Consider the following 26,622-nt stretch of genomic DNA (forward strand, 5'->3'; position numbering starts at 1 on the left):
GAATGACATCTTGCCATTTGCAACAACATGGATGGAACTAGAGTGTATAAGTCAGTCAGAGGAAGACAAATATCATGTGATTTCACTCATATGTGGGATTTAAGAAACAAAACAGATGAACATAGGGGAAGGAAAGGAAAAATAAAATAAGATAAAAACAGAGAGGGAGGCAAACCATAAGAGACTCTTAAATACAGAGAACAAACTGAGGGCTGCTGGAGGGGATGTGGGTGGGGGCATGGGCTAAATGGATGATGGACATTAAGGAAGGCACAGGATGTTATATGTGAGTGTTGAATCACTAAATTCTACTCCTGAAACCAATACTACACTGTATGTTAACCAACTTGAATCTAAATAAAAAACAACAAGAACAAGAACGACAGCAACAAAGGTACCTGATCAAGTCTGCGAGCTCATAATGTACTAGTGCTGAGTCTACTGCTTAATTCTATCTTTTTCTCCGTGGAGGTGTTTCAGGGAAGGATCTCATTATTGCTGACACATGCAAAGAATATGTGCCTCTGTGAAAGTAGAGAGACACAAAGACTGCAGATACCACAACCCGCGGCTCTACTCCTTGTGCCATGCCCACAACAGACATCACTAATCGGCGGTGCTATCTACCTGCATAGCCAAGACTTAGCCTCAGAATTGTTTTCAAAACACTATTTTAGGCATCCAACAGGAATTGATCACAAGTTAGCCGAGAGAGTAGATGTAATTGCCATCCCTGGCTGGACCTTCACTTAACAATGTTCGATGGTAGGAGTTGAGATCCATTCACTACACTGAGCCAATGACATCACAATAAAATGGGCAAGTTTCTTCCCCCTGAAGACTTCAAACTGGGATCATATTGGCCTAAGAACTTCAATTCTGGAGTCACTGACCTTTCAATGGCTTTTGTGAAGAGAGGGTCGTGTAATAACCAGATGAGTTTATGAGACAGTAACGAACAACTCCTCAAATCTTAGTATGACACAAGTTTATTTCTTACTCAAGCTACATGTTTGCCATGGGTGGACAGAAGCTTCTCCTCTTATGTCTGCACTGTCTCCAACACTCAGCCTTCTGGGTTACTGTAACGGGGAGAGCACCTGTGGAGATCTCACACCTGCCCTTCTGTTCTTCAGCCAGGAAGTGGCACACATCCCTTCCTCTCCCAGCTCATTGGCCAGAACTAGCCACACCCCCTGACTGCCCAGGCTGAGAAGGGTAATCTGTGTGCCCAGAAGAAGAGAACCAGATACTGGTGAACGCTAGTAAAGTATACTGCAGAGGGAAAAAGACTATTATAAAGCTGACATCACCTTTCCTAAAAGCTTTTAGGCCCAAGAAACAGCTTTAATGGGGATTATTTTCCTCCTGGAATATTCGCTATTGTGTGTGTAAGGAAAAAACCCTCTTACCTGGATCCTTTATGGACAATGAAGATAAAAGAACCATTTCCCCCTGCTTTCTCAGCTAAGGAGCCATTTACTCTGGCTGTCTTGTGAAAGCATTATAGCCCCATTATCATAAATCTGCCAGAGAGAGAGCAACAGAAAAGCCTTGGATCACATTTTTATGTTGAATGTTTTGAACTTCCCCCCAAAACTATCAAACTCCAGATATCATATGTCTCAAATACCCTCCTTTTGTAGCCTTGGCTAAGTGCATCTTGTCCGAGTGGGGATGTACTTTTAGGCCTGAGTGCAGAATTGCTCATGACCTTATAAAAATGGAAATTACATTTTACTTTGAGTTGCAATTTACCTGAATATGGCACTCACTAAAGGATAGGTATAGTACATCTAAAAGCTAATAGCAAGAAATGTCAGTGCTTAAGGTTTCTGATAATGACCAAGGCCACAGGAACTAGCTGGCAAAGTGCAGACATAGTGAGTGGTTCCTGAAGAAGTGCTGACATTTTGAGAGGTCTACCACTATCAACAGGTAGAAAATATGACTATTTTATGTATCAGATTCAATTTATACCCCCCTTTTCCAGGAGTCACTTTTAATTTCCCATCAGTGAAGCCATGGCTTGCCCAGGACTGCAATGAGGGTTGTTCTAATGTAGTAAACTCTTCTTACCCCAGAGAGACTGACACCTTCCTGGTAAGTGAGAACTAGCAACTAAAGCCACCAAAGGCACTGCCACAAACAGACAGAAGGGTTGGGTTGCCACCTCTAGGCCTTGTTACATGACATGAAGCTTTTAGCACAGGCTATGGCTCCATAAATATTAGTGGTTATTATTATTTTCTCAGTAGTTGTGGTCACAGAGGTTTAACTCTTAGTAGGTCTTTGTTTAGCCTAACACATCTCTAAAGGACCACTGGAAATGACTTCTAGAAGTACAGGTGCCCACAGGCTGAACTGCCCACCACTTTTCATGAGTAGGGTGGACCTGAAGACAATGGTGGACATACTAAGACTCAGCACACCAGCAGGCACTTCGTTTGCAAAACATTGTGATAAATCTGAAAAATCTCTGGAGGAATAACCCAGAGAATTACAGATGTTTTCCTTCTCCAAATGGAGGTGGGAGGGGTCTGTCCTCCTGACCTGATTTGTCTCTTGGGTCACAGAGGAAGGGTTCGAGAGGTCTACCACTATCAACAATGCTATACACTGGGGGTGGCTAAGCTTTTCATGGGAACCAGGGCTTTGGGCCACCAGCAGATACAGCTGTTCAGTGCGCTCATTGAGGGTCTAATGACTTCAAGGCCCTTTGGGAGATGCAAGGATGAACATAATCCAGCACCACAGTGCATAGGAAGAAACGGGCCATACACAAATAGTTCTGACATGAGGCAGGAAGGGATGCATCTTGTAAGAAAAGGTCAGTGAAATACAGCAGGAGCACAGAGAAGGGATAGATTCCTTCTCATTGCAAGATCAGACAGTCTCCCTAGAGGCAGTAACATTTGCATTGGACGGTGAAGAAGGTATTTGACTTTGACAGATAGAGAAGCATGGAAGGGCCCATCAGGAAGAAGGAACAGTACAAGCCTAAGAGAGGGACAGTCCTGAGTGCGTTTGGTGCCATGTGGCTGGGCCATAGGGTTAGCAAGGGGACTGGTGGGAGAGCACACCAGAATGACCAGCTGATGTAAGGGTGGGGGGTCTGAGCTATCAGGCAGAGAGTCTGGGGATTCAGTGAAGGTTTGTGAGCAGGGGAGTGTCATGGGAGTAATGACAATCAGTGCAGGTGCCAGAGGACTGCAAGTTAGAGGCTGTCTGTTCAGGTACAGAATATTCCACAGGTACAGAAAATACATGACACATCCCATGGTAAGAAGAAGAAAAAAAAAAAACAGGAATAAGAACAGTCTGATCAGTCTTTTTATTCTGGCTGAGGGATTTCAGTAATGTTGCAACAAATAGATTAACTCCCAGTTGTATTTCTTTTATTTTTTATTTTTTTAAATTTTTATTTATTTTTGAGACAGAGCACAAGTGGGGGAGGGACAGAGAGAGAGGGAGACACAGAATCTGAAGCAGACTCCAGGCTCCAAGCTGTCAGCACAGAGCCCAGTGTGGGGCTCAAACTCACTAACCGCCAGATTATGACCTGAGCTGAAGTCAGACACTTAACCAACTGAGCTATCCAGGCGACCCCCGAATTGCATTTAAAAAAATTTTTTTTTAATGTTTTATTTATTTTTGAGAGAGACAGAGACAGAATGTGAGTGGGTTAGGGGCAGAGAGAGAGGGGGGCAGAGAGAGGGAAACACAGAATCTGAAGCAGGTTCCAGGCTCCAAGCTGTCAGCACAGAACCCGACATGGGGCTCGAACCCAAGAGCTGTGAGATCATGACCTCAGCTGAAATCAGATACTTAACCAACGGAGCCACCCAGGCGCCACCCCCCCCGCTCCCCCCCAGCCAATTGCATTTCTTAAAACAAGATGAAATTGAGGAATATAAGGTTTTTTTAAGTTTATTTATTTTGTGTGTGTGTGTGTGTGTGTGTGTGTGAGAGAGAGAGAGAGAGAGAGAGAGAGAGAGAGCGCGCACACGAACAGGGGAAGGGCAGAGAAGGAGAGAGAATCCCAAGCAGGCTCTGTGTTGACTACGTAGGACTCAAACTCACAAACTGTGAGATCATGGCTTGAGCTGAAACCGGGAGTCAGACACTTACCTGACTGAGCCACTCTGGCATCCTGGAATACAAATTCTTAAAACAAATAAATGAAATAAATGATTACAAGGTTCAATTTCCTCTCAAAATAAACTCTTGTAATTTTCAAAAAGTTAGGATGACACAGGAGGCCTTCTCTTGAGCACAGTAGCTAGATCATCAATTTCATAATGACAAGATCTAGAATGTAACAAAAACAATTTAAAATGCTAAAATTATTGATGATTCTAAATTTTGTGGCAAACTGTCTTCGTTTGTTCAGGCTGCTATAGCAGAGTATCATAGGATAGAAAGCTTGTAAATAATAGAAATCTATTTCCTACAGTTTCTGAAGGCTGAGAAGTTGAAGATCCAGGTGCTAGCAGATTTGGTAAACTTAGTAAATTTGGTAAATCATAGATTTGGTAAATCATAGATGGCATAGATTTGGTAAATCATAGATGGCAAACTTTTCACTGTGTCCTCATATGAAGGAGGGAGCAAGGGATCTTCCTGGGGCCTCTTTTATAAGGGCATATTCCCATTCATTAAGGTTAAGTATCCTTTTCCAAAGGCCCCACCTCCTAATACCATCTCAAGAGGGAGTAGATTTCAACACAGCAATTTTGGAGGGACACAGACATTCAACCTATAGCACAATATTCTTCAGTGTTCTCTCCTTTCCTCATGATAACTTATAACATGGTATTAATTGCCAGGCCAGTCAACATCTCAAAGCTTCTCATTCTTTCAGTGTTTCAGTTTTTGAAGCTTCTGGCTTCTGGCTTTAACTGTAATTTTAATCAAGGTAGAATTTAAGATGTTTGGCCCTTGTAGTTTTTAATTTTCCCAAGTGTAACCAAAGCTGTAGAAGAACAAGTTGACTTTAAACTCTTTTAACTGATCTAAAAGGTGCCATTAAGCATTGTTTTTCCCTATGCAGCTGAATTTGAATGAGAAAGTTGAAACTTGCTGTCTTCTCTTTTTCATGGGAGCATAACAACCCACAGAGTGGTACCCAGGCCATCTACAGGCTGGAAAGGCATCCTTAACAATATGGCATGTGTTTCTTTCCTAAAAACTAAATTAAGACAACATCCAAAGGCACCTGGGTGGCTCAGTCAGTTGAGCATCCAACTCTTGATTTCAGCTCAGATCATGATCCCAGGATCATGAGATTGAGCCCCACCTCAGGCTCCATACTGAACATGGAGCCTGCTTGAGAGTCTCTCACTCTCCTCCTGCCCCTCTCCCACACTCACTTACTTCTCTCTCTCAAATAAATAAATTTTTAAAAAGACCACATCTGGCTGCAAACTTCCCATGCCTAATTAGTGAGAATTCTTTGATATTCACTGCATTAAATAAATAAAAGTATTTTTGGTTGTTACTCATTAGGGCTATGCTGTTTTAAAAAATGGGTAGCCACTGAGGGGCAGTATTTTCACTGGCTTTCCTTGAAGCCATTCTTACGAATAAGTGGCAGGAAATCTTCCCCATGGAACTTGAGCCCTGCAGCCTCCAAGGCTGGCCAGTTGTAGAAAGTACAAGATACCCTTTTAGTAACTCTTCTGTATATGAGTTCCAAGGACCTATGTGAGAGACACCATGGAAGAGTATGGAACAGAGCTTGAGGGTGTGGAGAGCATTGTAGGGGGCAGAGGTAGGGTGTTTCCTTGTACTGAAAGTAGGTGCAGGGCAGACCTGGGGGATACTAGTTTGCTGGACCTCCTGTATCTCTCACTCTAGAGTCCACACTCAGGATCTATTAATGGACCATCCCTTATTATTTTTTTTAAATTTTCTTCTAAATGTTTATTTATTTTTTTGAGAGAGAGAGAGACAGAGACAGAGAGCAAGTGGGGAAAGGGTAGAGAGAGACAGAGAGACAGAGAGAGAAAGAGAGAGAGAGAGAAGGGAGGGAGACACAGAATCTGAAGCAGGCTCCAGGCTCTCAGCAGTCAGCACAGAGCCCGTCACGGACTTGAACCCACAAACTGTGGGATCACGACCTGAGCTGAAGTCAGACGCTTAACTGACTGAGCCACCCAGGTGCCCGCCGATAGACCATCCCTTATTAAGGCTCTCTTGCTCTTACTTTTTGACCTTATTTGGGTATGCTGCCCTTGAATTAATTTCTGACCTTGTAGAAACTATAGAAGAGGCTGCCTGCCAAGCCAAGGGTTGATTTAGTTTCAAGATCTCTTCATCATTAAGTCATTTAAGAGAAATTTATTGAGCAGCTATTATATGCCCAGTACTGTGCTAAGTATTAGGAAATAGGCAAGAAACACATGATACCTGCCTTCAAGAGATGATAATGTTAATGAGGGTGCCAGATAAGAAAAGAGTATAATACAGAGTGAGAAGACAGATGGAGAGAAGCACCAGTCTTCCAGGAGAACATTCTAACTCAGACTGGAGGACTCAGGGAAGACTTCTAGCAGGAGGTGACACAAGACATAATTCATGAAGGGCCAAGAGGTGATAGACAGGTGGGTTCCAGTTCCAGTAATGGCACTCACTTCCTGACTAGGCTTAATCATTTCTAGCTTTTGACTGAAAGTGAGAGATTTGCAACTCTTCCTTTCACTTGAACACTTAGGGCCATTGTAGGGTTATTAACTGGCATAATTTCAATATTGCTATGTCTCAGGAAATAGGGAGACCCAAGGAGAGGAAGAGAGATGAGATGGGGAGTGGCTGGTCAGTGAAGCAGTCAGAACAAACAAAGCATTTATTGTTTGCCGTCCTGTGAGGCCACAGTTCGTGGTGCCCCCAAAACAATTAAGAGATAGACATTAAAGATTAATGGTTGCAGATCACCATAACAAATATAATAATAATGCAAACATTTGAACTATTGTGAGAATTACTGAAATGTGACACAGAGACACAAAGTGGGCAAATGCTGTTGGAAAAATGACACTGATGGACTCACCAGATACGGTGTTCCATAAACCTTCAATTTGCTAAAAAAAAAACAACGCAGTGTCTGTGACCTTGCAAATAAAGCAAAGGGCAATAAAATGAAGTATGCCTGTATTCTACTTTTTTGATGCTATTGTGAATGGATTTTTTTCTTATTGTCTATGACTATGTCTAAGGTCGATTGAAAGGAAGGTCTCTTAACAGTGCTGGGTCAAAAGGATAAACAAAGGGGTGCCTGGGTGGCTTAGTCGGTTAAGCGTCCGACTTCGGCTCAGGTCATGATCTCATGGTTTGTGGGTTTAAGCCCCGCATCGGGCTCTGTGCTGACAGCCCAGAGCCTGGAGCCTGTTTCGGATTCTGTGTCTCCCTGTCTCTCTGCCCTTCTCCCACTCACGCTCTGTCTCTGTGTCTCAAAAATAAATAAACATTTTTAAAAAATTTAAAAAAAAAGGATAAACAAAGAAAGGAATCTTGACCCCTATTTCAACATGGTTCATATACCCACAGTAAAAGCTCCTAGAACAACTCTGTCCAAGAGCAGTTTTGTGATGATGCAACTGTTCTCTGTGATGTCCATGCAGGTAACCCCTGGCCATAAGTAGCTCTTAAGCACTTGAAATGGGAGTAATAGAACAGAGATTCTGATTTTCTTTTAAATTCTACATAATTTAAATTTAAATAGCCACCTGTGGCTAATGGCTATTATATTGGACAGCATAGTTCTAGAAGAAAGCATGGGAGAATATTTTCATGAATTTAGGGTAGGCAATTATTTCTTAGAGATGATATAAAAAACATAATATAAATTTTAAAAGTTGATAACTTGAACTTAACTGAAATTTAAAGCTTCCACTCATCAAAAGACACCTTCAAAAATATTTATTTTGGAAGAGAGAGAGAGAGAGAGAAAACACCCATGGGATGGGCAGAGAGAGAGGGAGAGAGAGAATCCCAATCAGGATCTGTGGTGTCAGCACAGAGCCTGATATGGGGCTTGATCTCACGAAATGTGAGATCATGACCTGAACTGAAATCAAGAGTTGGATGCTTAACTGACTGAGCCACCCAGGCACCCCTCAAAAGACATCCTAAGAAAATGAAAATGTAAATCACAGATCAAGAGAAAATGTTTACAATGCATTTGACAAATGGCTTGTATTCAAAATGTATTACAAAACTGTCACAAATCAATAACAAAAATAACCCAATTTTTAAATTTTTTTTTTTCAACGTTTATTTTTTTATTTTTGGGACATAACCCAATTTTTAAAATGTGCAAAAGACTCATACAGAAACTTCACAAAAGAAGATAAACCAATAACCAATAAGCACATGCAAAGGTATTCAACATGACTAGACATCAGAGACATGCCCATTAAAATCACAACAAGATGCCATTTCCCTCCCACTAGCATGACTAACATTGAAAAGACCGACAACACCAAATGTCGACAAGGATGGGGAGTAACTGGAACTCTGATACTTTGTGGTGAGGTTGTAAAATGGCACAACTACGTTGGAAAAGTGCAGTTTCTTATCATGTTAAGCACGTGTCTACTCTGTGACCCAGGAATTCTACTCTTAGGTATTTACTCAAGAGCAATAAAAACATGTATCTACAAAGAGACTAATTAAGAGTGTTCATAGCGGGGTGCCTGGGTGGCTCCATCGGCTGACCTTCCGACTTCATCTCAGGTCATGATCTCATAGCTGTGAGTTCAAGCCCCGTGTTGGGCTCTGTGCTGACCGCTCGGAGCCTGGAGCCTGCTTTGGGTTCTGTGTCTCCCTCTCTCTCTGCCCCTAACCCACTTGCGCTCTGTCTCTGTCTCTCTCAAAAACAAGTAAACATTAAAAAAAAAATTAAAAAAAAAAAAGTGTTCATAGCTCTACTCACAACAGTGCCAAGCTGTCAACAAGCCAGATGTCTTTTTTTTTTTTTTCATTTTTAGAGAGACAGGGTGAGTGGGGGGAGGGGCAGGGAGAGAGGGAGAGAAAGTATCCGAAGCAGGTCCCGCGTCATCAGCAGAGTCCAATGCGGGGCTCAAACTCGTGAACCATGAGATCATGACCTGAGCCGAAACCAGACATCAGAGGCTTACCCGACTGAGCCACCCAGGTGCCCCAAGCCAGATATCTTTTAACAGGAGAATGAATAAACAAATTGTAACAAACTTATATGATGAAATATCACTAAGCAAGAAGGACAAACTGTTGTTATATGTAACAACATGGATGATTCTCAAAAAACATTATGCTAAGCAAAAGAATCCGGCACAGAAGGTTATATATTATATGAATTTGTATGAATTTTAAAAACAGGCTAAACTAATCTGTGGTGATAAAAATCCACACACTTTACCTACAGGAGGTGGAAATTGACTAGAAATTCAAGAATAAGCAAAGCTTATCCATAGAGAGATCAAGGCAGTGCTACCTAAAGTGGGTAGAAATTGAATGGAAGGAAACTTTCTAGGAGAAAGGAAACATTGTCTATCTTGGTCACTATCAGAGTGATAGTTATATGGATGTTTACGTCGGATTTTGCTTTTATGATCTATGAGTTCCAATATGTAAATTTTACCCTATAATGGAATAAATGGAATTGAAGCAATCTGTGTCTGTGAGTACATTTTTTCACATATAGGTTCTTTAGTTTACCAGTCAAAGAAAGAAAAGAAGAATAAAGAATAAAATAAATCTATTGAGTATTTAACATTTACCAAATTCTAAGAGTACAAAGGTGAACTTTTGCCTTGTTCTCAGGGAGGGAGAATCAGACAAATTGCACTGTTATCACACCAAGAGATCATCAGGAGAAAGGTCAGAAGAGCCGGGTGGGGCAGAGAAGGCACCTCCAGGGCCTGACTGTCCACCTCCTGGCTCTGCCCTGCAGGAAGACAAAACTCTTTTGGTCTCCTCTTGGTTCAGCAAGGATGATTTTTTTTTAATTATTAATTTATTTTTTTTTAATTTTTTAATTTTTTTTTAAGTTTATTTTTGAGACAGAGAGAGACAGAGCATGAACGGGGGAGGGTCAGAGATAGTTGGAGACACAGAATCGGAAGCAGGCTCCAGGCTCTGAGCCATCAGCCCAGAGCCCGATGCGGGGCTCGAACTCACGGACAGCGAGATCGTGACCTGAACTGAAGTCGGACGCTTAACCGACTGAGCCACCCAGGCGCCCCTTAATTTATTTTTTTAATTTACATCCAAGTTAGTATATAGGGCCACAATGATTTCAGGAGTAGATTCCTTAATGCCCCTTACCCATTTAGCTCACCCCCCTCCCACAATCCCTCCAGCAACCCTCTGTTTGTTCTGCATATTTAAGAGTCTCTTCTGTTTTGTCCCCCTCCCTGTTTTTATTTCTTTTTGCTTCCCTTCCCTTGTGTTCATCTGTTTTGTCTCTTAAAGTCCTCATATGAGTGAAGTCATATGAGTTTTCTGACTGACTAATTTCTCAGCAAGGATGATTAATGGAGCCACTTCTTAATCCTGAGAAAATGTAGCCTAGGTTATGGAAGAGCTGCTGCCCACGGCTGGGTTTCTGGGTCTGCTTTCATACTCGGTAGATGCTCCAGGCAGGCAGAGAAGCCTCAGCTGCTTCTTAGCCCTGGATTTGCAAAGTGACATAAGCCCCAGCATTTTAGTCATGCCGTTTCCAAATGTGTTAAGCCCTTCTTTCCTAGGTGACATTTTACCTTATTTGGTCACAGGTTGCCGGCACACTCATTCCTACTCTCAAACATCTTTTAAACCTGGGTGAAGTGACAATTAGGGGAAGAAAACCACTTACTGAAAGATAAGAAGACCTCTTAAATGTGCATTAAAGCAGAAGTTGTCAGTCCCTCTAAAGTGATTTTTCTCTGAATTCTGAATACGTGACTTGGTGAACATTGTACTCTTGTATAAATCATTGAGCTTCACATCACATTCGCTCAGTAGGCTATGATATTTATTCACCTGATTTTTTTTTTTTTTTTTTTTTTATTAAAAAGGATCGGGGCGCCTGGGTGGCTCATTCGGTTAAGCTTCTGACTTCAGCTCAGGTCATGATCTCACGGTCTGTGAGTTCGTCCCGCATCAGGCTTTGTGCTGACAGCTCAGAACCTGGAGCCTGTTTCAGATTCTGTGTCTCCCTCTCTCTCTGAGCCTCCCCTATTCATGCTCTGTCTCAAAAATAGATAAATGTTAACAAAAATTAAAAAAAAAAAAAAAAAAGGAAAACTCAGGCTTCTGAGAAGAATGCCTTGTCTGATGTCACCCAGGTAATCAGGTTGGAGAGCTGGTATAAAGTCCTTCAGCTGCTGGATTGCAAAGCTTATAGGATAACTGACCTCCAAAATCCAGAGGTCTATATGGAAGTAATATATGGAGTCCATACAGTCAGATTTTCCAGACTGTAAATTGCATCCAGGGACCCCTGCGTGGCTCAGTTGGTTAAACATCTGACTCTTGATTTCAGCTCAGGTCATGATCTTACAGTTTGTGAGTTTGAGCCCTGCATTGGGCTCTGTGCTGACAGTGTGGAGTCTGCTTGGGATTCTCTCTCTCTCTTCCTCTCTCGCTGCCCCTCCCCCACTTGCTCATGTTCTCTCTCTCAAAATAAATAAAAATAAACTTAAAAAAATTGCATCCATGCCCTCTGCCCCATGAGAGCTTGGTCATAAGAACTTTATCCTGAGTGATAGGGTGGGAAGGAAGAGATTTAGAACTAAAATCATGGAGATCACATGCTTGTTAAACAGACTCTAGAATCTAATTTTTGTCAGCTTCTATTCTGGAGTTGAAAATGTGCTCAGTCATGATTCTTACCCTTAAAGAATCACTACCTGTGTGTGAGCAACCTTTGTAGAAACCTGGAAAGGATGGTGATTAAAATAGATGGGTGTCAGGTTATTCAAAGCTCTAATGGGGTTAATCGACACTTATTTTATTCATTCATTCACTGACTTATTACCATTGAGTTGCTAATTGGTTCCACATTAAATAAAACAAGGAATTAGGAAAGTGGGTTTTATTCTCACTGCCATTACTAACTGGTTTTGTGACTAAAGGGGGCAATCTGATGGCTCTTTACCTTAGCTCATGTATTTGTGAAATGGGTATCATGATTCCTGCCCTAAGTGACTGCACTGGTCAGTTTTGAGAATCAAGTGAAATACATGGACATGAAAGCACTTTGACAAATATGAAACTTACCCTGTAAGATAGCACTGCTGTTCAGGCTGATCTGATGTAGGTCAAGGGTCCTAAACTTGACCATCAGTGGTGATCCCTGGGGATTCTATGAAAACACAGCCCCTACCTCTGGAGATTCTGAAGGTCTTGACCCAGGATTCTGCATTTTTTTAAATTACGTTTCTTTATTTTTGAGAGGCAGAGAGAGACAGAGCATGAGTGGGAGAGGGGCAGAGAGAGAGGGAGACACAGAATCTGAAGCAGGCTCCAGGCTCCGAGCTGTCAGCACAGAGCCTGATGCAGGGCTCCAACTCACCAACTGTGAGATCATGACCTGAGTCAAAGTTGGACGCTCAACTGACTGAGCCACCCAGGTGCCTGCCCTGCAGGATTCTGCATTTTGAGAAGCACTTCAACTAATTCTGATGCAGGTGATCCAAGAGTCCCAGAGAAGCATGGCTGTTTGATCCAGAATATTGGGGGATTCCTCAGCAAGGTGTCTTTTCGGGATGGTCCAGTTGTCTTGGGTTTATTTACATGTTCAGAAGTGATATCTCTCCATTGTGGTATTTGTCTGTCCTGTACAGAGGCACGTGCTCAAGGCTCAGTGGAAGCATGCTGGTCTGCCCAACATGCCAAAACCCACAATTTCTGTAGGTGAACAAGCTGGTATGTAAGCACTCTTTTATTTTCCTTCTCTCTACAGCAATGCAGAGTCTTCAGAGAAGAGATTCAGAATGAATAGCTTTGTGTCAGACTTCGGAAGACCACTGGAGCCAGATAAGGTGTTTTCTCGACAGGGCAATGAGGAATCCAGGTCTCTCTTTCACTGCTACATCAATGAAGTGGAACACTTGGATAGGGCTAAAGCTTGTCACCAGACCACAGCCCTTGACAGCTGTGTTCAACTGCAGGAAGCCATTAGAAGCAATGGGCGGCCAGAGGAGGAGTTGAACAGGCTCATGAAGTTCGACATCCCCAACTTCGTGAACACAGACCAGAACTCCTCCTTTGGGGAGGATGATCTTCTGATTTCAGAACCACCTATTGTTCTAGAAAATAAGCCAGTTTCCCAGACCTCACACAAAGACCTGGATTGAGAAACGTACTCTGTAAAGTGTCTTCCTGGAGATGTTGGATCCGTCTTTGTAAAGCAAGAAATCTCCACTGACCAAAGTTGTTTGTGTGTGTTGGGGGGAGACATGGGAGACAGAGATAGAAAGAAAGACACAGAGAAGAGAGCCCCTCAGAAAAGAGCTGAAGAAGCTGAGCTTCTGTGCCTTTAAACACAGTTCAGGCTTTTTTGAGAATAAAGTATTTGCAATAAAGTATCTCACCTTCCTTGTTGTTGAAAAGTTTGGCTGCACAGAGTGTCAGTGTTCTTGAATGGGGGTTAGCATGCTGCATTCCAGTCTGGCCCTGCCACCACCACGCTCTATTTTTAGCAAGTTGCTTTACCTCTCTGGGCTGCCACATTGTTCATTGTAACATGAGGAGTTTGAAGTAGATGACTCATCCCAGCTCTAATATTTTGTGAATTTGTGACTTTGCATCCAGAAAAAGCTGGAATGTACATAACGCAGTATAAACCAGGGCACTGCCTCCTATCTCTTGTAGGATGCCCTATGTCGGTACCTTCCCCTCAGCCCTTAACTGAGCCCAGCTTTTGTCAGAGGTCCAAGCATCTATGAGGAGGTCAGAAGACACATCTCTCAGTCACCATGGCCAACATTTCTTTGATTGTACTGAAACAGCTCTTCTGAGAACCTCCAGCCACCCATGCTAAGAGCTAGGGCCAGCCCTGCCCCTCTTCTCCCAGAATCAGTACCAATTCATGGTACATCGCATGGCACTCTTGTTCCCAGAAATGTAGAGAAGGTTGTCAGCTCAGTGAGAGGAGGTGCCTTTCGTATCTCTGTGTTGGTGTGCGTCCGTCATAAGAAGAGTACTTGCCATGCTATTTACTTGGCAGATGTGTAGGTGATAGTCATGTGACTAGTGTATGGACTTTGAGCTGAGATGGTGAATGGGCTGTAAATCCCCACCAACAGATATGCAGGGTGGCCTGGTGCAACACAGAGTTAATTTCATGAAAGAGTCCAGTCTGCACGCTGGTATTGGAAACAACTTGGTTTTGCACACACAGTTGCATGCATGGCCAACTGCTAATCTCTGGGTGGCATTTTCATTATGAATTTGTTTACCACCTGTCTTGCTAAAGCTAAAAAATAAATGCATTTGCACAGGAATTTTCTCTGGTTCTTTGTTCTCACACAACCAAATTTTTCATTTCCTTTAAGAATTATTCCATGTTTATAATGCTTCCTAATTTCTGTCATCTCTAGGAGCCCAGTTGGTCTGAGTCATGCACCAGATTTCATTTGGGAGTTATCCCACCAGAAGAAATCCCTTTTCTATAATATCTTTTGAGGAAAATATTATTCTTTAAGACTCTAACATTAAACAGTAGAGCAAAGCATGGAACATTTCTTGTAATTAGCACATTTTTGCAAATAGATACTTGCTATTTTCATTAAAGAATGCTGATTTTATTAACTTTTACTAATATGAATATTACTATTCATCATTTAAACAACCAAATATAAACCATAGGCTATTTCTTAAGATTCAAAGCTATTTAAGTGGTATCTTATTTAGAAATAGATTCATTAGAAGAGTGTTACTAGAAGTTGGAAAAATACCTATGACCATGCCATCATTCTTATTAACTAAATGTCAAAAACTGTGAAGTGTATAAGATTTTACACCTCCTATAAGCTATCAGAGTAAGCCAGGTCCAGTTTTGTGGATGCTGGCAGAAGACATGAGACTCCTGGCTCAGAGACAAAGAACTTCTTACAGCACAGCAGGCAACATGTTCTTCATGGTCATGTTGGATCCTAAATTCATTTCCTATTGCTACTGTAGCAAAGTACCACAAATTTAGCTTAAAGCAACACACGTTTATTCTCTTACAGTTCTAGAGCACAGAAGTCCAAAATCAGTGTCAGTGGGCTAAAATCAAGGTGTCATCACAGCCGTATTCTATCTGAAAGCTAGAGAAAAATCCACTTCCTTGCCTTTTCTGGCTTTCAGAGGCTACTCACACTCTTTGGCTTAGGACTTTGTATCACTCCATCCTCTGCTCCTACTTTATACCTCTGTCTCTGACCATCCTGCCTCTCTCCTATAAGGACCCATTAGGACCCTTATAATCCAATTGCATTAGATTACCCGTGATAATCTCCCAATTTGAGATTCTTAATTGCATATGCAAAATTCCTTTTGTCATGTATGGTAACATACTCACAAATTCAAGGATTATGACTTGGACATGTTTTGGGAGGGTGTTAGCCTACACAGTCTTCCCTTTGGCCCCAAAGATTCATGAGCACCTCACATGTAAAATACATTCACCTCATCCCAGCATCCTCCAAAGTCTCAATTATAAAGCATCAACTCAAAGTCCAATTTATAGTCTAAATCTTATTAGCTCAAAAGTCCCAATTTCATCATCATAATTATCTAACTCAGGTATGGGTGAGACCCTGGGTACGATCCATCTTGGGAAAAATTCTCCATCTGTGGCTTGTGAAACTAGAGAACAAGTAATTTGTTCCCAAAATACAATGGTGGGACAAGCACATCAGACCAGTTATAGACATCTGTTCCAAAAGGGAGAAACTGGAAGGAAAAAAGGACTCACCAGTCCTAAGCAATTTTGAAATTCATTTGGGCTAACTCCATTCAGTTGTCCTGGAAATAATCTTCTGTGGCTCATGGCTTTGCCCTCTGGGCCTGCAGCTCTGCCCTTTCAATCATCCTTTCTTTTTCTTAAATGTATTTGTAATGGAGAAGTTTATCAACCTGTTTCCTGCATGTAGAACTTTGGGGGGGGGTCTCACAGCCTACTTTCATCTTGTCCTCTTTCTGTCCCTTAAAGCCCAATTTGGCAGTGTTTCTCCAGGTGTCACATTCTCAAGAACATTGTGAGACTTCTCACTGTGTCACATGTATTCATTCCATTAGACAAGAGGCACAAATTGCACCACAGAATCATTCCCTCTTGAGGCTGGGGCATGACCTTTTGTAACTCCAAGCTGGTCAGGGGAAGGTGGCTTTTGCTTTGATCAATGACAATTCTCCAGAGAATGGAGAACTAGTGGACCAACACTGCCCCTGAAGCTGGGAATGACAAAGCGGCTAGTAGAGGAATCTGGGTGGGACATGGCCAGCACCCTTATAAACAATAACAGATGACATTTATTGGGTACCAAGCAGCCTCTGTGCTAACTTAATTTTTGTAACCCCACTATGAGAACTCTCAATACAGAGGATTAAATGATCCTTTTAAATATAAGTTAAGTCCAATTACCTCTCTGCTCAAAACACTGCAATGGGGGCACGTGGGTGGCTCAGTCGGTTAAGTGTCTTACTCTTGATTTCGGCTCAGGTCATGATTCCGGGGTCGTGGGACTGAGCCCTGTGTTGGGCTCCATGCTGAGCATGGAGCCTGCTTGGGATTCTCTCTCTCTTCCTCTCTCTCTGTGCCTTCCCTGCTTGTGCTTGTTCTCTCTCTCTCTCTCAAAATAAATAAACATTCAAAACTCTGCAATGGCTTCCAGTGTCACTCAGCAAAGAAGCTAGAGTCCTTATACTGACCTTAAGGCTTTCCTCCCTCCGTCGCCCAGCTGATCTCATCTGTTCTCCCCCGGCTCACCCTGCTCACCCTGCTCCAGCCCACTGACCTTCCTGCTATCCCTTGAAAACATCAGACATTTGTCTAAGGGCTGTTGCCCTGGCCAGTCTCTCTGTCTGGTACATTTTTCCTCTAGATGTCCACTTGGCCCACTCTCTCACCTCTTTTAGCTTTTTCCTCAAATGCCCCCTGTTATGGGTCAAATTGTGCCCCCTCCCAACCTACCAAAATCACACGTTAAAGTCCTATCCCCTAAAGGCCGAGAATGTGACCTTATCTGGAAACAGGGTTGGAGCAGAGGTCACGAGGGTGGGCCCTCATCCAATATGACTTGTGTCCTTATAAAAAGGGAATATTTGGACACAGAGACACACATAGGATGAAGTCCACATGAAGAAAAGTCGGGAGAAGATAAGCCAAGGAGAGATGCCTGGAGCAGACTTCCCCTCAACAGCCTTAAGAAGGAAGCAGTCCTGCTGACTGACACGTTGATCTCAGACTTTCAGCCTCAGAATTGAGAGACAGCACATCTCTGGCGTTGACATCACCTCGTTGTAGTGCTTTGTTGGATCCCTAGTAGCAACAGCCCCCTCCTCAATGTTCTTAGTGAGGCTTACGCTCGCTGGCCATTCTTTCAAACTGGGCACTGCCTTCCCCTTATTCCTGGCCAGAACCCTATCTCCCTGATCATACTCTGTTTTTCTTTCTCTACTGCACTTATCACCTACCATACTGTACAATTTATATGATTATGATGTCTGCGGTTTCCTTCGTGTCCCTCTTACTAGAATGTAAGCTCTGCCAGGGCCAGACAGGTGCCTGAAACACAGGAGGCAGCCGGTAAAAACTGGCTGGAGGGAGGGATGGACTGTTTCTTATATGTATTTATATTTATTTTACAGGCGGGAGAACTAAGGCTCTGGGAGACTCGGTCTGTTTCTCAGGTGCAGAGTTGCCTGGCGGCAGACCAACCTGGGTTCCAAGAAATGGAGAACCTGGTGAAGGCTTGAATGGGTCTCTCGCTGTTGGTTAGTATTTACTTGATTTTTTTTTTTTTTCTGTCTCCAACTTTTGACCTCTTTATGTATTCTTTGTAACTTTCAATCTGTTTTAAATTTGAATTGTGCTTTGTTTCAGGCAAACAATCTGTAAGTCTTTTAACTTGCAGGTTTGTTCCCTATTGTGATTACTGATGATGTTTGCTTCCTAGCCTCTTATTTTGTGATTTCTATTTACTTGGCTCTGCTTTTCTCCTCTTTTCTTTACACCATGCGGCCGTGCTCAAGAGCAGGTGGTCTGGAAATAGTCTGTTTGAGATGGGTTTCATTACTGGCTAACTGTGCCATCTTCACCAGGGTGCCTAGATACTGTTTCCTCATAAACAAGAAGGGATAACATCCACCTAAAAGTTAGTGAGCAGTAAGTGATAAAACATATAAAGCACTTAAAATAGTGATTGACCTATTCTACATGCTCCATTTTGGCTCATTTGTTTTTACTCTCTCTCTCTTTAAAATTTAATTCTAGTGTAGTTTTTATTTTCTTTTTAAACTATCTATTTTTTAAACAACTGTTTGAGAGATTACTCTTGAATTTTAATAAACATACTGGATACTGAAAGTTCAAGTCTGTTGTTTAACTTGTGGAATTTGATGTACCAATTGTTGTATATATTTTGTTTCCATAAGTTCTGTTGGGCTCTTTTAAAACAATCCACCTGTTCTTTTCTCATGAGGTCGTAATATTTTCCATTAAATTTTCTATGATTTATATTTTTAAAGGAGGATTTAGCCATAGTCATGTTATGCTCTCTTTTATTGTTTCATAGTTTAAGAAACTTGTTAATGTTTATTTGAGAGAGAGAGAGAGAGACAGAGCGCGAGCGGGGAGGGCGGTGGTAAAAAGAGAGCAAGAGACACAGAATCTGAAGCAGGCTCCAGGCTCCAGGCTTTGAGCAGCACAGAGCCTGCAAACCCACCAACTTTGAGATCATGACCTGAGTCGAAGCGGGTCGCTTAACTGAATGAGCCACCCAGGCACCCCGATTGTTTCATAATTTTAGGCTCTGGAATACTAATCATCTTGGGGGGTTTTGGGTTTGCTACTTCTTATAGTCAATTGTTTCCAACTGGTGTGTGTGTGTGTGTGTGTGTGTGTGTGTGTGTAGTTGCATGAGCTTCTTTACAGTGAGCAGTATTTTTTTCTATGATTGTCTCACGCATCCTGGTTTTATAAAAATTTCTCTAAGCGGGGTGCCTGCGCGGCTTAGTTGGTTAAGTTTCTGACTTCAGCTCAGGTCATGATCTCTCTGTTCATGGGTTCAAGCCCCGTGTTGGGCTCTGTGCTGACAGCTCAGAGACTGAAGCCTGCTTTGGATTCTATGTGCGTCTCTCTCTCTCTCTCTCTAACCCTCCCTGCTCTCCTCAAAAATAAACATTAAACTTTTTTTAATTATTTAAAAAAAATAAAAAAATAAAAATTTCCCTGAGTGATCAATCTGGAATTATGTTATTTTTAAACTTTTGCTTGGGGCTTCCTGTTTCATAAATAGGAGTATAAATTTGGATCCCACCGGAGGTTTTGTTTTTCTTAGGAACCCTGGTACAACCAATGTCCTCATCCCTTACCTATGTCAGTGTATGGAGTTCCTTGACTCCCTTTCACTGAAGGGTCTCAGGAAAGCAAGACAGTTTCTATGCCTGGTATGAACCCCTTTTTTCTGAGTGGGTATTTTAACCCACTTGAGGATGCAGATTAAAATCCTGTCCCCAGGGTGCTGTGGCATCAGCTCACAAGCTTACCATTCTGGCTTTAAAAGTTTCCTGTTTATTTTTGTCATCTGAGAATTCTTTTCTTCATGGTTAGCTCTATATTATTTTTGTTGTTTTATTTTACCCAGTATTACTGAACGTTTTCCTTTGTAAAGGGATCCAAATTAACTCAGTTTCCCGTATTTCGAGAACTAAAAGCTTCCATTCTGGAATATCAGTTTGATTTTTATTTATTTATTTATTTATTTATTTTTTAATGTTAATTTTTGAGAGAGAGACAGCAAGCAGGGGAGGGGCAGAGAGAGAGAGAGAGAGAGAGAGAGAGAGGGAGACACAGAATCCAAAGCAGGCTTCAGGCTTGGAGAATCGTGAGATCATGACCTGAGCCGAAGTTGGTCACTTAACTGAGCCACCCAGGCGCCCCTCAGTTTGATTCGTTTAAAAAATACATTTCAGTATATTTCGTAGGTGCAAATCTTTATCCTTTTATCTATTTTGTCCACCATTTCCTCTAGTTTATCGAACATATTGAAAGTGATTATTTTAAAAGTCTTCATTTGCTAACCCTGATACCTGGACCACTTGTGTTTGCACTTGCTAATGTTTCCTATTCTTGTATTATTAAATCATATAGCCTGGACACTTTGCATGTCTGGAAATTGTTTACTTATTTGGCAGACATTGTGAATGAAATCGATTGATGCTACAAATGATGTTGTCTTCCATGAGAGAAGCTTCCCTACTTCCTGTTAGGCAGGTACAGTTTGGGGTGATCATCTTGCTCCAGTCAGCCATTGAGGTAGGTCAGTACTCAATTGCTTTTTCAAAAACAACTTTGAGGTATACTTGACAGAATGATTTTTATGTATTTAAAGTGTACTTTTTAATACACTTTGATACCCAAGAAACCATCACCACAACCAAGATAATAAATATGTTTATCACCCACAGAAGTTTTCTCATACCCACTTGTAATCCCTCCCTCCCCACCTCTTCCCCAGGAAACAATTGATCTGCTGTCTGCCACTATACATTGGTTTGTATTTTCAAGATATTTATATGAATGCAATCATGTGGTATCTACTCTTGTTTTGTCTGGCTTCTTACATAATTATTTTGAGATCACCCATGTATTTTTTTTTATCCATTTACTTGTTGATAGATGTTTGGGTTATTTACAATTTTGGCTATTATAGATAAAACTTCTATGAATATTTGTTTACAAATCTTTATATTGGCATGTGCTTTTATTTTCTTAAGCACCTAGAAGAGGAACATCTGGGTCATATGGCAGATAGATGTTTCTTTTTAAGAAACTGCTGGACATTTTCTAAAATGGTTATATAGTTTTAAATTCCTCACAGTGTATAAATTCTGGTTTGTTTTGCTTTCTTACCAACACTTTGTAAGATCAATCTCTTAAAAATTTAGCCATTCTAATATATGTGTTTAGTCCTATCTCATTATGGTTTTCAATTGCATTTCACTAATAATCAATGCTATTCGGCATCTCTTCATAAGCTTATTTTGCATCTGGATATCTTTGGTAAAGTGTCTTTTCATGTCTTTGGCTCATTGTCTTATTTGGGGTGTTTGTTTTATTACTGACTTTTGAGAGTTCTTTATTTTGGGTATAAATCTTTGATCAGATATATGATCTGCAAATAGTTTCTGTCAGCCTATAGCTTGTCTTTTTGTCTGCTTAATAGTGTCTTCGAAGAGCAGAAGTTGCTTATTATGGTGAAGTTGAATTTATCAATTCTTTTTAAAATAGGTCATATTTTTGGTGTCATGTCAAAGAAATCTTCACCAAACTCAAGGTCATAAATGTTTAATCTTTTTTTCTTTAAGTTTTATAGTTTTAGGTTTTATATTAAAGTCTATGATCCATTTTGAGTTCATCTTTACATATATTGTGATGTATGATCAAAGTTTATTCTTTGCATTAGGAATCTGATTGTTTCAGCACTATTTGTTGAAAAGAACCTTTTGTACTGAGTTGCCTTTGCACCTTTACTGAAAATCAGTTTTCCAGCATGCGTGTACATGTGTTGGCTTATTTCTGGATATTCTATTCTGTTGCATTGTCCTATTTGCCTATATTATGCCAAATCATACTTCTTGATTGCTGTAGCTTTATAGTTAGTGTTATAATCAGATAGTGTAAGTCCCCGACTTTGTTCTTCTTGTTTGAAATTGTTTTGACTATCTGGGGTCCTTTGTGTTTCTGTCTGAATTTTGGAATCAGTTTTTGGAATTTCCTTATATCCTGTTCTGCCAAAATTCCACCCATTTCTTAAGATCCATCCCCAAAGCCACATTTTCCAAAAGAAGCTTTCCAGGTCCCAGGTGAAAGGGATTTCTTCTTTTTCTCCTGTGCTCCATTCACACTCCATATGACACTTAACTGCATTTATTCATACTTGGCTCTGTGTACTTTTCTGATCTTCTTGCCATCTAGTAAACTTCACCGGATCAGAAATCTTGATTTGTTCCCTCTGCTGAAAAAAGGGCTTTAGCCTTTGCAGGTGTGAGCCCTGCATTAAGAGAGATCTGCAAAGATATCTAGCTCATCTCCTGCATATTGTCAAGGAGTCCAACAGATTTAGGGTGGTTTATTGTTTGTTATCTCCATGTTCTGTCAGGCCTGATTACTTGTTGCTATTACTGCACTTTCAAAGAATAATAGGATAATCATTGTCCAAATATCAAAACATATTCTAATTGACTTGTGTTGATAATTATGCAGCTGTGTCAATCTATTGTTCACAGAGTCCCTCTTCATTAAACTTTTGGGAGAATGTCATATCTTTAAAGATGGCAATGATACCTTTGTCTACTAGGGCAGGGATACCTCGACTCAGACCTACTAAATTTCCACTGGTCCCCTTCAGCTCTATTCTAGTCCTCAACTGGGGGGAACTTGTAGTAATGCCCCTACCTTCTAAAAGCCTATTATTCTCAGGAAGATTTTTTCTAGGAGTATAGTCATGTCCTTCTTATGGGAGAGATTTAGTTCAGTGATCTGGCAGTATGGGGATATATTTAGTCTGATTTTATAGAGTCTAAAGTGTTCCATACTTATTAGGAACAAATACAACAAGGAAATTGTTTTAGTTTCTAACATATTAGCAGCATAATTATATGAGTAGGGAAATCAGCTATCTCATCATATTCAGGCTTCATGTCGATGTGATACTCACCTTGAATAATGGTTTCTCCTGTGAGGAATTTGAGGTTCAAATTCACACTTATGAATGGCTTTTTGGTTTTCTCCCTTAGTCTTTCCATATTCATTACATCTGGTGAGATTATATAAATCCTGTTCATTTGCAAGAGATCACTAATGTTGCTTAAAGCATCATGTTTCAAAGGCAATTTGTTAGAAGATAGAAATCTCCTTGTTTTTTTCTAAAATAAAATCTGTTAGTGGTTAAAGAAAATTTGCCTTAAAACCTTATATATATATATAGTGACATAAAATTTTTAAAAAATGATTAACCATTAGGTTCCATAAACACTATAGCAGTTATTTACTTCTAAGCCTATTTCTGTGGCAGCTCTGCAGTGATTCCTTTTTTATTAGAGTCCTTAAGAGGCCTGTGCCATTGCTGCCATTATCATCGTGGAACTGATTCCTCTAGAAGATCCTAGGAAAATAAAGAGATGAACAGGGATGAGTGTATGTGTATGTATACAAGGAGAGCTATAACCAGGCAGTAGATGTAGAATATATGTTCCATTTAGAGAAGAATATGATCGTGAAAATCTGGTGTGGTGAACAAAGGACATGGTAGGGGGGAGATAGTCAAATGGAAAGGAGGAGGACATAAACAAAGGTGTTAGTATAGACGGCGTGGTTAGAAGATTAGAAGATTGGTTTGAATGAGAGGAGTGTGGTAGGCAGAATAATGCTCTCTGCTGACCTTCCCCAAGGTAGCCACCTGTGAAAAGGTACTCACATGGCAAAAGGGACTTTGCAGGTGTTGTTAAGGATCCTGAAGTAGAGAGAAGGGAAGAGCATCTGGATTGTCCAGGTAGAACCAATCTAATCATTTGGGTCCTTAAAAGAGGAGAACCTCTCCCAGCTGGGCCTTCGGTCAGAGGTATGGAAGAATGCTCAGATGCAAGGTTGCTATGAGGATGGAGAGAGGGGCAATGCCAACATATGTAGGTGGAAAAGAAGGAAAGGCAGGACGAAACAGAGAGACATTTTCTCCCAGGGTCTCCGGAAAGAATGCAGCTCTGCTGATACTTTGATTTTATCCCAATGAGAACTGTGTTGGAACTCTGATCTACAGAATGGTAAGATGATAAATCTGTACTGTTTTAAGCCGTCAGGTTTGAGGTAATTTGTTAAAGCAGTAATAGAAAACTGGTATAGGGAGTATTTGTGTAATAGATTAGAGGTCTGGAATGGAGTGTGGAGAGGAAGGCTCGGTCACAAGGATTAGGGTAAGGATTCTAACATTTACACCTAAAAAGCAACTGGGTCAAGTGGGAAGCCTGTATGCATCAAGCAGAGCTTTAGAAAGAACTGCCTGGCAATGTTGTTTTGCAGGCTATTTGGGGTGTGGAAAGCATAGGGGCAATTTCATCTCTACACTAAAAGGAGTAAAATGGTGACAGGGTTTCAGTGCTGGTGGATGTGGGGGGTGGAAAGGGAAGGGAGATACAGGCATTATTTTGAAGAAATTGGCTACAGGTTTGATGACCACATGTCGAGGAGAGTTAGTTGATGTGAACTAAATATGTCCTCTCAAAATTTATATGTTGAAACCCAATCCCCCAGTGTGATGGTGGGGCCTTTGTGAGGTAATTAGGATTACATGAAGTTATAAGGGCAGAGCCATCATGAATGAGAGTAGTGCTCTTATAAAAGAACTGGAGAACTTGCTTCTCTATTTTCCACCCTGTGAGGATACAACAAGCAGACAGACCTCTTCAATCCAGGAAGCAAACTGTCATCTCACACCTTGATCTTGGATTTCCCAGCCTCCAGAACTATGAGAAATGAATGTTTGTTGTTGAAGCCACCTAATCTATGGTAATTTGTTCTAGCATCCCGAATTGACTGACAGTTGAGAATGCCTCAAGGTTTAGAACTGTCTGGAGAACGTTGAAACCCAGGGGAGTGGGCAGCTGGTTTCAGGAAGAAATGTGAGGAGCTGGTTTCAAACAAGTTGACTTTTTGAGAACAGTGGGTAATTCTGGCAGGAACTGGGAATAGGGGCCAGCACTCAGAGAGGAAAGGTAGAGCTGCAGACCCAACGTTATCCTGTTGTAGAGTGCAGATATAGTCCCTGGGGACTGGAGGAAGGCGAGGGTTGTACTTGTAGATGAAGGCCAGGGGACAAAAAGCAATTCGTTTACTAAGCCCCTACAATGTATGAGGGACTGAGTTGCTGTGAAGGCTCTGATCCCAAGCCAGGGGATCAGCACCTGCTGGTTCTTATTAGGGATCCTTACATGTGGCCATGATAATGAGCTTAACAGGTAAGACATGGGCATGCAAATCTGTGATTATTTACACTTACTGCCCAGAGCTGGTGAGGAAACCCTGTCCCTGGGCTTCATTCCACTCAGTCTTTTCTAATAAGCAGGCTCAGTTTAACCCTTTTACGAATATTCTTTCCCTTATGACTTTACTTTTGCCTACCTTACAAATTCTTCTCCAAAATCCCTTCCAGACCTTTCTCCAAGAACTTAAACACAGATCATGTGCAGTCTGCTACCATCTGTCCCCTGCATCAGGATTTTCTCATTGTAATATCAGTACCCTGAGGTGGGGACTATTGGCAGGGGACCATTGCCAAGTGACCATTAAGAGCTCAAGTGCAAGGAAGGCTTAATGAGAATAGCTTACTGGATCAGAGTCCTGCTGTTCTTGCCTCTTCACTTTTGTGCTCTAGAGATGCTTAACTAGTACAATTACTTTTTTTTAGTTTTATTTTGTCTGCTTCTCCACAAAGTTGTCCATTTTGCTTGTTCCTGAATTTACTAATTCATTTTGTTCTGATGAAACTCCATGTTTCCTTTCCTCCTATAGATTTCCCCTATCTATAGAGTAGATACTGCCCTTCAAACTTATTTCTTAACAACAATCCTACAAAGTGAGTGTGGGTGGGAAGGAATGTTCCCTCCTATCTGTATGTTTATTATTATTATTTTTAATATGAAATTTATTGTCAAATTTGTTTCCATACAACACCCAGTGCTCATCCTAAAAGGTGCCCTCCTCAATACCGATCACCCACCCCCCATCAACCCTCAGTTTGTTCTCAGTTTTTAAGAGTCTCTTATGCTTTGGCTCTCTCCCTCTCTAACCTCTTTTTTTTCCTCCCCTCCCCCATAGACTTCTGTTAAGTTTCTCAGGATCCACATAAGAGTGAAAACATATGGTATCTGTCTTTCTCTGTATGACTTATTTCACTTAACATAACACTGTCCAGTTCCATCCACGTTGCTACAAAGGGCCATATTTCATTCTTTCTCATTGCCATGTAGTATTCCATTGTGTATATAAACCACAATTTCTTTATCCATTCGTCAGTTGATGGACATTTAGGCTCTTTCCATAATTTAGCTATTGTTGAGAGTGCTGCCATAAACATTGGGGTACAAGTGCCCCTATGTATCAGCACTCCTGTATCCCTTGGGTAAATTCCTAGCAGTGCTATTGCTGGGTCATAGGGTAGGTCTATTTTTAACTTTTTGAGGAAACTCCACACTGTTTTCCAGAGCGGGTGCACCAGTTTGCATTCCCACCAACAGTGCAAGAAGGTTCCCGTTTCTCCACATCCTTTCCAGCATCTAAATCTCCTGATTTGTTCATTTTAGCTACTCTGACTGGCGTGAGGGGATATCTGAGTGTGGTTTTGATTTGTATTTCCCTGATGAGGAGTGACATTGAGCATCTTTACAAGTGCC

General features: G+C 41.3%; 1 protein-coding gene across 2 annotated transcripts in view; it reads left to right on the forward strand.

Moving 5' to 3' along the window:
• Positions 1–14,463, forward strand: part of MRAP2 (melanocortin 2 receptor accessory protein 2) — a 54,299-nt gene extending 39,836 nt beyond the window's left edge. For both annotated transcript variants that reach the window (XM_060616087.3, XM_060616088.3), the window contains one exon: positions 12,929–14,463. In XM_060616087.3, the coding sequence (XP_060472070.3) occupies positions 12,929–13,322 (394 nt within the window). In that variant the 3' untranslated portion in view covers positions 13,323–14,463. The remainder of the gene's footprint in view (positions 1–12,928) is intronic.
• Positions 14,464–26,622: the final 12,159 nt, after the last annotated feature.

Source organism: Panthera onca, chromosome B2, assembly GCF_046562875.1.
Source record: "Panthera onca isolate mPanOnc1 chromosome B2, mPanOnc1 haplotype 2, whole genome shotgun sequence".
Lineage (NCBI taxonomy): Eukaryota > Metazoa > Chordata > Mammalia > Carnivora > Felidae > Panthera > Panthera onca.